Source organism: Delphinapterus leucas, chromosome 7, assembly GCF_059928025.1.
Source record: "Delphinapterus leucas isolate spDelLeu-1000000601 "Yukka" chromosome 7, BTC_Dleu_Yukka2, whole genome shotgun sequence".
NCBI classification, from domain to species: Eukaryota; Metazoa; Chordata; class Mammalia; order Artiodactyla; family Monodontidae; genus Delphinapterus; species Delphinapterus leucas.
This window is the reverse complement of record NC_143135.1, coordinates 50,259,571-50,273,790: the sequence shown is the minus strand read 5'-3', so window position 1 is coordinate 50,273,790 and position 14,220 is coordinate 50,259,571. Positions and strand designations below refer to the sequence as shown.

The window sequence follows — 14,220 nt, the reverse complement described above, 5'->3', positions numbered from 1 at the left end:
CCCCCTGAGCCCGGGGATTGGAAGCGGGGCCTGGAGCTGAGACCTTCTTTCCTGGCCCCATGCTCTCATGGCTCCTAAGCCCCCTGCCCACAACTGGTTGTTTTTTTTTTTTAAAGAAGATGTTGGGGGTAGGAGTTTAGTAATTTATTTATTTATTTTTGCTGTGTTGGGGCTTCGTTTCTGTGTGTGGGCTTTCTCTAGTTGTGGCAAGCAGGGGCCACTCTTCATCGCGGTGCGCAGGCCTCTGACTATTGCGGGCTCTCTTGTTGCGGAGCACAGGCTCCAGACGCGCAGACTCAGTAGTTGTGACTCACGGGCCTAGTTGCTCTGCGGCATGTGGGATCCTCCCAGACCAGGGCTCGAACCCGTGTCCCCTGCATTAGCAGGCAGATTCTCAACCACTGCGCCACCAGGGAAGCCCCAAACGACTGGTTGTTTTTGAAAAGCGGGGGGTGTGGATGCCAACTGTCGGGGCAGATGCCAACACTCCCGTCTACAAACTAGATTTGGCTGAGTTCCTGAGGTCTCTGATCCTCAGTTTTCTCTTCTGTTCTTTGGAGGTATTAATAGCACCCACTAATGGGAGGATTAAATGAGCTAATAAGCGTGAAGTACCTAGCACTGTCCCTCGATAACCCCCTTCCCAAATATGTCTGGGGAGGCATCATGGCATCCAGAGTCCTTTCCAGGCCCAATATATTTTCATTCAACAAGCATTTCTTGAACACCTACAGTGTGTTCAGGGCTTCACTGAACAATGAGCTGGAGCAGATGAATAAGTGGTGTGGGGGAAGGAGGTGGTCTTCTGGTTGGGGGAGTCGATCAAGAAAGACTCCAAAGAGGAGGTGAGCCTGGAGGGACAAGCAGTGTTTCCGCAGGAGGAGTTGAGAGGGAGGCGTTTCTGGGAGAGGGAACGGCAGGAGCCACAGGCAAGCTGCTGTGGGCCTGCGGCGAGCAGCCTGTTGTGGTTGGAGCTTAGCGCACCACTGTCGCTCCAGGGCCTGTCCCCCAAGCCTCTGGTGTTGGGGTCTTCCCCAGCCAGCTTCCTTTGGTCAGCTCTGTGACCTAAGTGACCCAGACTTTGATCTGGGGTCTGTCTGTCTGTCTCTCATATACATAGAAGGATAGCTGGCATGAACCTCCCAACCTCTCTTCCAATATGACCCCTCCTTCAGGAAGCTCTTCTGGATTGTTCTTCCATGCAGAAGAACTTAGGGTGCACTTAGGATGTGTGTGTGTGTGTGTGTGTGCGCGCACGCGCACGCGCCCACATGTGTGTGTCCTGGCCACTTGGGTCCAGCTAGAGACTGGTCCAGGGAAGAGCTGTCAGGGAAAGGGTTCCTTGGTCAGACCAAGCTGGTTCAACCCCAGCGTATTCGCCGCTCCCATGCCACTTTCAGCCTGTGGAAATTTCCGCATTTTCTCTGCCATGGTTACAGCTCCTACTGCTGTATTTATCACCCTGGAGACACAGTGGCACAGGCACACACATGCCACACACACACTCATGCCCTGCACACACGTGGTGCCTGCATACTTTCTCCTGAACTTACACACACACACACACACACACACACACGCTGCACGTGTATGAACGCCCCTGCACACAAAGCTCTCTAGGAAAATTGCCGCCCTCCCTCCCGCTCCTTCACTCTGTCCTCCCACCACCACCCACCTCAAAACACTGAGACCAAAGAGATGGGCTGGATGGTGCCTCCCACCACTTGTCAGCTTGGGAGGCCCTTCCCCCTTCGTGACTACAGTGTGTTCTTCCCCACCACCCCGCCCTTCCGCCTTCTGCGTCTCCCCAGCTCTCCCTACCCTTCCCTCCTCTCTGCCACTCCTCTGCACTCCTGCATGTCTCTCCCTGCACCACAGTCACTCTGTCCTCTCTGGGTCACTCTTTTGACCCTCTGAGGTGGAAGCTGTCCTTCCTCCCTGCCCTCCCTCCTGAGGGGCACAGGATGGGGACCTCACAGGCACTGATGGAGACAGAGGGACAGGCCAGGGGGGCCCAGGGCCTGAGCCTCCTCAGCTTCTGTCACTTCCAGTCCCTCCTCCTGGGTGAAGGGAGGGCTGTGTGCCTAACACCATGGAGACCAGCGTCATGGCAACAAAGCCCGGTGGGCACAGCCTTCCTCCTCCGGGGGCCCCCAGAACCCCCTAGGAGGAGCTGCCAAGAGGCCCTGAGGAGGTGGGCCTTGTGCTGGGCCTGGTGCCCAGCACTGGCTGCCGTGCCCGCCTCCAGCTCATACCACCCCCAGATCACCCCCATCCTGACCAGCTCTCCTGCAGCTTCCACTACCACAGGTCACTAATCCCAGTAGGGTAAAATCATTTTGCAAACACGAACTCCAGAGCTGGGGACCCTGAGGGCTCATTTATCGACTGAGGGCCAGAGAGGGCAGGGGTTTGCCCAGGGGCACGCAGCATGTCTGGCCGAGCTCCTGACTCTTAGATCTCAGTTCTCTCCTCTGGCCTCCCACCTTCCACTCAGATCAGCTGTCAGTGGGGCGAAGAGGTCAGTTCAGCCGCCTGGGAGGTCTCCAGCCAGTCCTTAGCGTTGGCAGTAATGACGATGCAAATGATGATCCTGATAAGCCCTTGTGAAGCACCCACCACCTGCTGGGCTAAGGCTCTGTATGTGTCATTTTGTTTAATCCTTGTAACAAACCCTATAAAAAAGTTACTTTTTGTTCTCATTTTATCCGTGAAGAAACTGAGGCATAGACTTGCCAGTGTCAAGTGACTAGTAAATGGTAGAGCTGGAACAGGAACACAGGTCCTGCACACACGTGGTGCCTGCATACTTTCCCCAGCCAGCGCGGGCAAGCCAAGGCTTTATGCATGGTTCCCTTCCCAGCAGGCACTCTTCTAAATCAGTGACAAACTGTGTTTTCCATTCTGTCTTTCCTTCTGGAGAGAGTTCCTGGGGAAAGATCTGGGGCTCAGTCTAGGTCTGGCCTTAGGGTTTCGAGAAGTCAGGAGGTTTCTTTTCTAAGGTGATGGAGAGGGAACAGCATATTTAGTCCTAGGGAAAACCTTCCTTGCAGTCCGGCAGTGCATAAACTAGTTCGCAATCTCCAGGTTCTTTCAGAGTCCTGTCTAAACCCAGGCTGGCGCCTCAGGATGGAGGGAGAAGATCCTCCCTCCCTCCTGGGCCCAGACACAACTTCTCTCCCGGCCTTGATGGAGTCACGTTGCAGCTGCTTCCCTGCTGGCTTATGTAATCATTCAAATATAGCAGCTGCCTTTATCCCACTGAGTCGCACCCCCTCCTGCCCCCCCACTCAGGTGCAGGGAGTGACGAGGGGGAAGAGGTAGATTAGGGCTGAGTGGGTGGCTCGGGGCCTCCTGGTAAGGAGGATGCTAGTGTGCTGGATTGGAGGGTGGTGGAGGTGAGGGAGCTGGGCCAGGGCGGCAAGGAGGGTAAAACCTTTCCCAGAGTTGGAAGCCACAGAGTCACTCCTTTTCTGACCTGCCCCTGCTGAAATTACACATTCCTGGGGATCCCTTCCCAGGGTTACAAGCTGTATCTGCAGATTTCCCTCCCAGCCCTCTGTCCAGCTGGACGAGGGGAGGTGAAAGATTACAAGAGGAGGAGCTAGTCCAGTGGGGCAGTGACCAGCAGTCCTTGGTCATAGGCCCAGCCCTGCCCTTGACTCACCGTGCGACCTGGGTGTGTTTCTGCCCTCTCTCACCTGTTCCGCCATCTGTACAATGAGGGATTGGACTCTACTGGCTCTAGCACCTATGCTGCCTGATCTGTATCCCAGGAGATGACCTCGACCTTGGGCAGAAGGCACTTCCAAGTGTCTGGTCCAGCCCCATCCTAGGCTGACATCCCTCTCCTCTCATCTGTGCCCACCCTAAGTCTGCCAATCTTCCTGGGCCAGTTCAGCACTCCCACCCCATCCATGGGGCAGTGTAGGTAGAATGATAGGATTCTGAGCTGAGGGGCTGCCTCTCCCCTCCCTGAACTTGCTGTCTGTTCCACCACTTCACCCCCCTGCCCAGCAGGAACGGGGAGCTCACTGCCCCCACCTGAGGTCACCCCTTCCCTCATAGGGCAGCTTTGGCCGATCCTGGAACCTGAAGTAGGCCCACAATGAATGCCTCAGCTCTCAGTTTCTGCATCCCCAAAGCCACCTTCCTGAGATGTGGAAGAAGCCATTCTGGAGGCAGTGGTGACCTTTTGTTCCTTTCAGCAAAGGCCTTGTCACCACATGGTGTGGGGTCTGTGCTTAATGTGGAAATACAGGGAAGTATGCCAGGCCCCTGCCAAGGACATGGTGCTCCTCTAGCCATTGTCCTTGGAGCCACAGTTGGCAGCTTCTGGCTGATGAGGGGAAGGAGAAGCACTGTGGAATGGTTCCCTCTGTTGCTTTCCCCCACCTCCCTGCTGGGATCTTGCTGCCAAGACCCAGATGTAGACATCCTGGCGCCCAGCCAGAGGGAGTCACCCAGGAGTTTTCGGGCCAACCCTCCGTGAAACCGGTGTTCTGCCAATAACCAGCCTTCCGCCTGGGGTGTTTCACGCTCCACAGCCTCAGTCTTTTCCCTACAGGGGAGGAGAATTCCCACAGCAGATTGGTGAGGCCTGCACCACCTGTGTCCTCACATCCACCTGCAGCCTCTTACTGAGGGCTTGCTCCAATGTGTCCTGGACTGAGCTCTGAAGTGCCCCATCTCATTTCCACGCTCACCTGTGTCTCCTTCCTACTTTCCTACCTCAACATTTCTCACTTGTACCTGGTGAGGCTGCCCAAAGGCTGGGGTCTGGAGCTGAGGTGAATAGGACTTCGGCCCGTCCTTGAGGAAAATGTGATCCAGTAGGAGAAAGGAGATGGACCTGAGCAGGGGGATGAGGTGTTGGGACAGGTGGCAAGTTAGGGAGGGGAGAGACAGCCAGGCATGCTCCGCCCAGAATCCAGTTACCCCTCCTGCCTACCCTGTCCCTGGTGGGTGGGGGCAGGTGTGTGTTGAATTGGCCTAGGAAGGCTGGGCCAGGATTTGGGATGGGCAGAGAAAAGGAAGACAGAGGGAAGTCAACCTAGGAAGGGAAACAGACTATATACCAAGTCAAGGAGGAGGAAAGGACTAGCATGTGCTTAGGGACTAGACCCTGCGCCACCTGGAGCAGAGGGTGGAGAGGTCAGCCAGGGTCGATCATGAGAAACCTCAAATGCCAGGCTGAGGAGCTTGGCCTTTATCCTGAGAGCACTGGGAACCAAGCAAAGGTTTTGAGGAGGAGTTAACGTGACCAGCTAGATGTCTTAGAAAGTCAGTGCTAGAGGCAGGATGGAGATGGAATAAAGGGATTGTGTTGGAGTAGGGGGCTGGAGAATGACCAGGGAAGGGGGAAGTACGCTGGGGCTCAGCACAAGGAGGGAGTGGATAAATGTGAGAGAATTACAGAGGGAGAATTGACAGGCCTTGATGACAGATTTGACGGAGGAAGTGAAGGAGAGCGAAGAGTCAGGGCAACTTTGAAGTTTCCAGATTGGGGATTAGACGTTTGCTGATGCCTTTGATAAAGGCAAAAGATGTGTTGATGTTGAATATTTGAGTGTGAGGGGCCTGTGAGATGTTCCCAGAGGATATGTTGAGGTAGCCTGTACTGGACATCTGGAGCTCCAGAGAGAGGGCTGGCCCACAGGGGGCACTCGGGAGTTGCGGTGTTGGGGGAGCGCTCCATGCTCCGTGGGGGTGGGGTGGATAATGAAGGGAAGCAGGGTCCGGTCCTCCAGTGAGGGGGCAAAAATAGGAAGAATCAGTGAGGGAGACAAAGGAGCGGCCGTCTGGAAGCGGCGAGTGAAACAGCCGCTTGGGAGGGGCCGGGGAGGACAATGAGAAGAAGACGCCTTCTTTGGCAGTGAGGAGGTAGCTGGAGCCTATGGGGCCTGCGGTCCTCGCGAGGCGGTGGGCGCGGAGCGGAGGCCGGATCCCAGAGGCTGCATCCTCCCGTCGCTTTTGGCAGCCACCCGCCTCCCAGGAACATCCTGCTTCCCACCAGCTCCCCAACAAGCAAAAAAATGATGTCTGCTGGCCGGCTGCGGGGCAGTGGGCCAGGGCGTGTGAACGCGGTGCAAGCTGGTCAGCACCCTGGAGAGCGGCCGGGGGCGGGGCCTGCGGTGGGGCGGGGCTTCGCCGTAATCTCACGGGGCCTTTGGTTCCTGCACTGGCTGGTTTTGCAGGCCGGTTCGAGGTGGAGGAGTGAAGAGCAGACCTGGACAGTCTCAGGCCTTCTCTCTTTTCGGCACCTGCCCCCTCCCAACACTGCCTTGCAGGAACCCTACCCCAGCATTTGGGGCTGTTACTCCCTTGGCGCCATCAATTCAGTCTCTTTAGGGGAGGGAAGGGGAGAGAACGCACTATGTACCAGGAACTTTACGGACATTACCCAAACCTCACAGCTCTTTGAGTTTGGAGTTTGTCACCCATCTTTCAGATGAGAACACTAAATTGAAGTTCAGAGAGGTTAAATAACTTGCCCAGAGCACATGGCAGAGCTGGGATTTGAACTTATACCTGCCTGGCTCTAAGTCCTGGAGTGCGCATAGTCCTGGATCTTGCACCTCATTCCTACAGACTCCTTGCTTCCCGGGCAACTGTAGAGGCTGGTGTGGCAGTGGGGTGGGCAGGAGACCCTACCTCCCCCCCTGACTTGCTTGAGCATAATCCTGGGAGGTTGTTGAGGATGAGACCTCTACCATCATTTCCAGAGCAGGAGAGGAGAAAGAAGGCTGAGAGGCAAGTAAGGCCTCAATGCACCTGCTCCCCTCCACGCCCAGGAGGCATGCTCCTTTGAATCCTCTGACTCAGCTTCTGACCGCCAGGCTCCTCAGGGCATGAAAGGGAGCTGTGAAAGGCCAAAACTGGATGTGGTCCAGGGCCTTGGCTTTCTGAGCCCGTAGAATGCCTTCCTAGCTAGCAAGCATGGAGGGGCGAGGTCCTAGGCATGGGCCAGGTTGAGGAAACAGTTTGCCCAGAGCTTTCAGAGATCTAAAATTCCACCTTCTGAGGCCACAGTGGGAAGCAAAGCCTCCCTCACATTTTCTTTCCTAACGCTTCCTAAGTCACAGACAACTGCTTTCTGTAGCCCTCGGCCTGGGCAGGCCTCCTGCACAAGCTCGGTCATTCCTGTCCACCCCCATCCCTGGACGCATCCACACCCCTCAGCAGGGTCAGGTTTCCACTCAGCCTCGTGGGCTTTTCTGCCTGGAGCTCGGTGTGTGCGGCAGGGGTTACTCCCCGTCACAGCTCAGAGAGCTGGGGTTACTGGTGAGGGTTATGTGTAGCTCCTCTATCCTGGAATACACCCCCTTTTCCTGGGGCCCCCTCTTTGCCTTAAAAAACCCAGCTGATATCCTCTCTTCTGGAAATGCTTGCCAACTGCTGGGCTCCCTCTGGGCACCACAGACCCTGTGCTCCCCTCTGTCACACAGCAAGTACCCCCTTCCCCTTGCCTGGGTGCTGTTCCAAGGCAAGGCACCGTTGAGTCATATCTGATGAAGTTGGCCAGTGGTAGGTGTTCCTGAATGAATGAATGAGGAAGTTAGTGGTGGAACCAGGACTTGAACCCCCATCTCCTGCCTCCAGGTGTGGAGCTTTCTCTCCTCTGTCCAACAGGAGCTTTGCTGAGACAGTTCCCTACCTGTCCCATTGCCTAAAATGCCCCTATTCCATTAGGTTAACACTTCCTCCTCAGGAGTCTGTCTGCCCTCAGGGACATGGCAGAGGTGAAGCAGGCCCTCCCCTATGCCTATAGTCTGTGGACAGTGAAGCCGTGTGAGGCGTGCTGTGGCCTGGGTGCCACAACTCCTAGTAGAATTCCATGCTCATGCATCAGCTCCCACAGTGTCCGAGCTAAATAGAGCCCCCAAGAGGTGGACTCTGTGATGAGGCTTTGAGTCCAAAGACCATCAGCAAAAGCCCCCTGAGCCTCCTGTGTACCCAACTCCATGCTGAGGATGCACCCTAGGACATGATACAATCCCAGTAAGGGAAGCCAGAGAATTCAGTTCTGCCAGGAGGCCCTGTGGCCCTTCCATACTTGAGGAGGGCATGGGGGTGTCCCCTTGCCCTGAGGGTCTGGGTTCTGTCTACCTGCCCCTCATACCCAGATCCCATCCTAGCTCACAAGCATTGAAAATGCCTCAAAATCCCTTATCCTCACATTTCTCTCTGGGGTCCTCCATCAGCTTTCTCTCTCTCTCTCTCTCTCTCTCTCTCTCTCTCTCTCTCCATTTCCATGTCTTTTTCCCCCCCGTCTTTGTTCCTCTGTGTGTGTGTTTTCCCTATGACTCTCTGATCTTTTGTATTTCCATCTTGATCTCTATAGGGCTTTGATCCCTCGCTCCTCTCCTTCATGTGTTTCTCTACCCCGTCCTGTCTCTGTTTCTCTCAGTCTCTCCCTCTGTGTGTGAGTCTTTCTTTTCCTCTCTCCCAGCCGGAGCCTCTCTCTACCCCTCCCTCCCTCTCTCCCTCTGTCTGGGCCTCTCTGTTCCTCCTCCCTCCTCCCTCCTCCTTCTGCATTACCAGACCTGCTCCAACCTCCTCCCAGAGTATGCCTAGCGGCAGAGGCAGTGGCAGCCGAGAAGCAGGAGCAGCCAGGGCAGCAGGGCTGGGTTGGGGTGTTGAGTCCCGGCTGAGCCGGGGACAGGCCGCTGCTCTTGGCCCCCGTGCCTGCTGGGCCAGGCGCCCTGCCTGGAGCCCCGGGCAGGGTGGACAGGGCGAGGGGCCCCTTTAGTCTGGCTGGGGAGGCAGATGATGAGGAGCGATGGGGCAGGCGTGCGGCCACTCCATCCTCTGCAGGAGCCAGCAGTGCCCGGCAGCGCGACCGGCTGAGCCGTGAGTACTGTCGAGGGGCTGGGGTCCGGGTGCGTGGCTGCAGGAGGTGCCACGGACAGGGTCCTGGGAGTCCCTCCAAGGGGCTGGGGTTGGCGTAGAGCTGAGCCACGTGGTTGGATCGATCCTGCTCCAGGGCGCCCTGTTGCTGGACTATAGCATAGAGGGGGGTCTCTGTGTAGGGCGGGGGTGCCTCACATCAACCTAGGGCGTGTTGGGGCTGGGGTCCCATAGAAGGGGATGGTGGCTACGGGAGGGCTTGATAATGAATGTGAACCATCCCTTCAGGGGCTGGGGGTGGGGGAGGTCTGTGTGTGTGTGTGTGTGTGTGTGTGTGTGTGTGTGTTTCCAAGGAGCCCTGGAGTCTGATAGACTTAATTCAGGACTCTGGAGAGGGATGATGTCCCAGACCAGGGCGTGTGTGTGTGTGTGTGTGTGTGTGTGTGTGTGTGTGTGTGTGGAGAGAGAGAGAGAACATGAATTATGAATGAGTGGCCCTGGAGCAGGAGAGGGTCTGGGGCAACTGCTCTCCATGGAATGAGGATTGGGATTCAGAGCTGGCAATCTAGGCAACTTTGTCCCCGAAGCCCCTGTCCCAGAGAGAGTCATGGGGCTGGCTGGGATGTGGCTCCTGTGCACCAGCCTCATGAGCACCCACATGCAGCGAGATGCGCGTGCAGGTGAGTGGAGGGGGCTTCTGTGGAGATGCCCTTCCACCATCTGAGGGCTGCCGAGGTAGCAGGCAAGTGACACGTGTCTCCAAGTCAGTGGCGGTGCAGGTCTGTGCCAGGCTGTGTGTGTGTGTGTGTGTGTGTGTGTGTGTGTGAGTGTGCATACATGTGGGGGGTACAAGGGACATGTGGGGTGTAGAGGAGCATGTAGAGTTCTGGGGTCCTTGGTGGTTGGGTGTGCAGCAGCCTGTCAGGGTGTGTGAGCATCCCGGTGTGACTCTCAGAGTTTTTGTGAGAGTATGTGTGCAGGGGTGTGTGTGTGTATGCATGTGTGTGTGTTTGAATTTGCATATTGGCATGCATGTTCACGTGTGCTGTGTCTGCAAAATAGAGTGACTCAATATCGAGCATGTTGTTTGATTCCATGTGTATTCATGTCGGTGTGTGTGTGTGTGTGTGTGTGTGTATGTGTGGGTGTCTGTATTAGCATGTGTTCCAGTGTGGGTGTGTGATCATGGTGCTAGTGTGCATGAGCGTGTATGTCGGTGCTTGTGTGGCTGGTGTGTGTGTCTGTGTGTTCATCTGAGTGTGTGTGAGTGGCTGTTCCCTCCCCGCTGGCTGAGGACACAGCTGGGACACTGGCCCGCCGAGGCCGGGTTGGGGTGAATGAATGTGTGACCACCTCCGTGAGCTCAGGACAATTCATTCTACACCCTGTGGGGAGATCCAGAAAAGAAATAGGCAATAATGGCTCTGCTCTCTGGGGCCTCCTAAGCTTCCTAACATAAAATAGCTTGAAAATAATTAAGCAGTAAAGACCAAGATCAAGCTAAGAGGTGGGGGTGGGGCGTGGCCACAGAATAAGCAAAGGCCCTGGGTTGGGATGGGGTGTGTACCTGGAGCAATGAGGAAGCTGGAGGGGTAGGCAGGAACCACATCGTGCGGGGCTTTGAACTCCAGGCTTCTTGGGCTTTATCCTGAGGGCCCTGGGGAGTCCAGAAAGGTTTTGTGCAACAGAGGGACATGATCAGATTTGGGATTTAGAAAGCTGCCTCAATGGCACTGTCAAGGTTAAACTGGAAGGGAAGGGTGGGAGCCAGGAGGCCAGTGTGGAGGCTAAACCAGTGTGGGTATCAGTGAGGTCTGGGGCCACGTGGGCCAAGGGGCAGATGAGACCAGGGCTTTCTGAAGGGAGAGGTTGGAGGGCTTGGGAAAGAGGATGGGGAAGGGGAGCATGGGAGTGGCTCAGGCTTGGGCCAGGGTTGGGGGGGTGCAGTGGCATGACCTCAGAGGGTCCAGATGTGGGGAAGGAAAAGCTCTTGGAAGGCTCAGACATGGAAGGTAGTGAAGGGACACTTGTAGGGTTTCTAGCCAGGGTGCAGAGGGTCGGAGACTGTGGAGCCATCTCTTCCCAGACAGGGAAACCAAAGCTGTGGCATTGTCGCTCTCCTCCAGCTGCGAGGCTGGTGCTGAGTCTCAGTCCTCTTCCCTTTGGGCCTGCACAGGCCCTCTTGGTTGCCTGAGCTGGATGGCTCAGTGAGGGTTAACTGCCTTTATGCTCCTGCACCCCCAGCTCCCCCTGCCCACCAAACGGCTCCTGGCTCTCTTCCTGCTTCCCACTCCAGCCTCTTGTCCCTGGGGATTACTGATGGCTTGGCTGGGATCTGGCCAAATGGGGGAGGCAGAACTCCCAGCAATACCTCCCTTCAGTCTTAATGGACTGGGGGTCTCACCCTCAGCTACGCTGCTGTAACATCCAGCCTGCACTCCTCAGGCTTCTGCTGCTTTGGCCTCTCCAATCTACCCACTCAGTGTGCTTCCATTCCTGCATCTGATCATTCATTTGTTGATTCCTTTACTCAACAGAGATCCCCCAATGCCTGTTTGGTGCCCACTGGCTTGGCCTCTGAAGACACAGAGAGGACCCTGACTCAGACCCTGCTCTCAGGGAGTGCCCAGTCTGATGAGGAAGGCAGCAGTGGCAACACAGTGGAGAGTGCTGGGCAGAGAGAAGCTGTGGGAGTGGGGGCCTGCGCCAAGCCAGGGCTGCCCAAGAGGAGACATTTGAGCTGGATCTTGAGGGATGGATAAGAATTGCCCAGGCAGGGAAGGGCAGAGGAAAAAGCCTGTAAAAGTGGGTAGATGTGAGAAAGCACAGTGTGTTCGAGGGGCAAAGAGAGTTTGGGTTGGCAGGAGTGAGAAGGGAGTTGAGAAGAGGAAGAGAGGCAGAAGGGGCCAGATTCTGTAGGGTCTCAGGTGCAAGGCTAAGGGGCTTGTAGGGGCTTGGATTTTCCTCATAAAATTAGGGAGCTAGGGAAAGGCTTCGCATAGGAAACCTCCCCTAGGAAGCCCTCCTTGGTTCCCCGTTCCCTCTGATCCCATCACCCACCCTGAAGTCTTTCTCCCTGATGGTACAGGGTCAGGAATGCAGCCCCGATTCAGCCTTCCCCTGTGATGTCCCCTGTGTGTGAGCTCCTTACCCAGCCAGCCAAGGAGTTCCTCAAAGGCAGGAGCCACCTCCTTGTGCTTCCCCACCCCACTCACAGCACAGGGCTGGGCACCAAGGCTCAGTCAGTGCAGCCTCCAAGGCGGAGAGGACATGAAGAGCATCTGGGCCACCTTCTAGCAGTTATTTCACTCCTCTCTACAGCTTGGCCACAGATCTATCCAGCCCTGCTTACATACCCCCAGGGGCAGCATGCTCATCCCTTCCCTCTTGGGCAGCCCTTCCCTTGTAGGCCCAGCTACTCCAGGCTGCCTGGCCTTGTGTCATTTCTCCATCCTGGGTCACTGTCCTTCTTCCCAAGCAGGGCCAGGCTGGGGCATAGTGGTTCAGTAGTGCTATGAGAGATCAGTGGCCTTTATTCCAACTACAGATGGTAAAACAGATTGAGCAGTCCCTGCGCCCTCTCCAAAAATAAAGAAGCAGGCATGGCCAGAGTAGGGAATGGGGATAGACAATGAGGAGGACGTCCTACCGGCACAGAGGGCCTATGGAATCTCCTGGCTTCGCAAGAGCGGCTGTGGGCATGAGGGGAAGTTTCCCAGGACAGGAGGGGGAGTTGGAGGCAGAGACAATATTAGCCCCACCCCTCCTGCAGGTGAGTGATGTCATCCAGGGAGAGGGGGACTGGAGGGGCTCAGATAGACAGGGGAGGGGCCTCAGGATTCCTTCCTTCCTTCTTTCAGCAGCCATTCAATGGATTGCTGCCCTACCAAACGTGGCAGCTCTTCAGGGAGAGGGACAGAGCCAGTGACCACTTGGAGGGAAGCCTGTGGTCTTTCCTACCTCTGCCAGTGTCAGACAAAGGAATTTAGCAGGAGGGGCCTTGGGGCTGGCCTTAAAAGGAAGAGTCACTTCTCCCGGCAGAACTGAGAGACAGCTCCAGGAAGAGGGAATGCCACATAAAAAGGCCTTGAGGTGAGCACAAACATGGTTTTATTTATGTGAGGAATATTAAGAGTTCAGAGTGGCCTAAGTGTGAAGTTCAAGGGTGGGGGAAGGACTGGACAGAGCTGGAGTAGGAGAGGAGTGAAGGAATTGAGGTTAGAGTAGAGGAAGCACTTTCTACCACCAAGGTGTCCCCCAACAACTTTGACATGTAGGCCTGGTGCAGATTCTTGGGCCTGCTGAGGGTCTCCTCATTGTTTGAGAATGGGGTGTTCAGTGAAAAAACAGAGACTCTGGAAATGAGGGAGAGGCAGGGGCTGAAGAAAGTGGGCCCCTTCCAGAAAGTGGCATGCAAATGAATGCAAAGTAATATGCAAATAAACCAGCTTGGGCTTGGCAGCTTTGGCTGGGAGGATGAAACGTCACCCCCTTCCATGCTGGCCTCCCACCCCCTCTGCCCCAGCCCCCAGGACAGCCGGAGCAGCCTTGTCTGCTGCTTTGAGCACCTCAGTTTGTCAGAGCCACAAGATTGTGGCCTCCAGGACAGGGGCTACAGGCTCCCTGTCAGCAACCCCATCCTCTCGGGAAGTAGATGTATTTAGTAACATATTTTCAACGCATTTATCTCCCACTGTTCAGCTGCCCATTCCCTGGGAGAGGCCAGGTCCCCAGGGATGTGACCCACTTCTTTTAAGTCCCTGAAGTCACCCTTCTCACTGCCTTCCCTGAAAAACAGGAGGCAACTGGGGCTTGGTGCAGCAGAAAGGATTTAAATCAGACAACTGGGAGGACTTCCCAACGGTGTAGTTGCTGAGATATGAGAACCCTGTGTCTTCTGGGCTCTCACTCTTGAGATGGCTACCCTGGGTTCAGAGGAAGCTTTGAAAATAGAATAGAGAAGGTAGCAGACAGACATAGGTTCCAGTTTCAGCAACTTTACTCTGTATGGTCCTGGTCAACTTAATTAACTTCTCTGAGTCCCATGTGGATAATGGAGTGGGAATAATAATACTTTCCTGGCAGGATAACTGAAGGATCTGGAAGTGGAGCGCTTAGCGCCAGGCATGCAGCAGGTGCTCATAAAGATTCGCTGCTGCCATTATGAACCACCCACACTCACCTACCCTTTTAGAAAGATTCAGTGGGGGGCTGGAGGGGGAGAGACCAGAGCTAGTGAGCCCAGAAGCTGTCATCCCGTGGGAGAGACAAAGAGGTCTGAAATGGAGCAGTGGTGGTGGGAATGGTGAGAAGTGTGGATGTTCCGTGGGAGGGGCCGAGGGGCCTCAGAGACATGTGACCACCTCCCTG

General features: G+C 55.7%; 1 protein-coding gene across 9 annotated transcripts in view; it reads left to right on the top strand.

The window, feature by feature from the left end:
• The first annotated feature begins 2,823 nt into the window (after positions 1-2,823).
• PDE2A (phosphodiesterase 2A) overlaps positions 2,824-14,220 on the top strand; it is a 118,923-nt gene continuing 107,526 nt past the window's right edge. For 6 of the 9 annotated variants that reach the window (XM_089915280.1, XM_089915281.1, XM_089915279.1 and 3 more), the window contains exon 1: positions 2,824-14,220. This exon is cut by the window's right edge and continues 20,590 nt beyond it. Coding sequence is in view for 2 of the 9 variants with exons in the window: in XM_030760533.2 (XP_030616393.1) it covers positions 8,783-8,853 (71 nt within the window). In the remaining 7 variants the exon portion in view is untranslated. The other 3 variants (XM_089915283.1, XM_089915284.1, XM_030760533.2) reach the window with 2 other exon arrangements.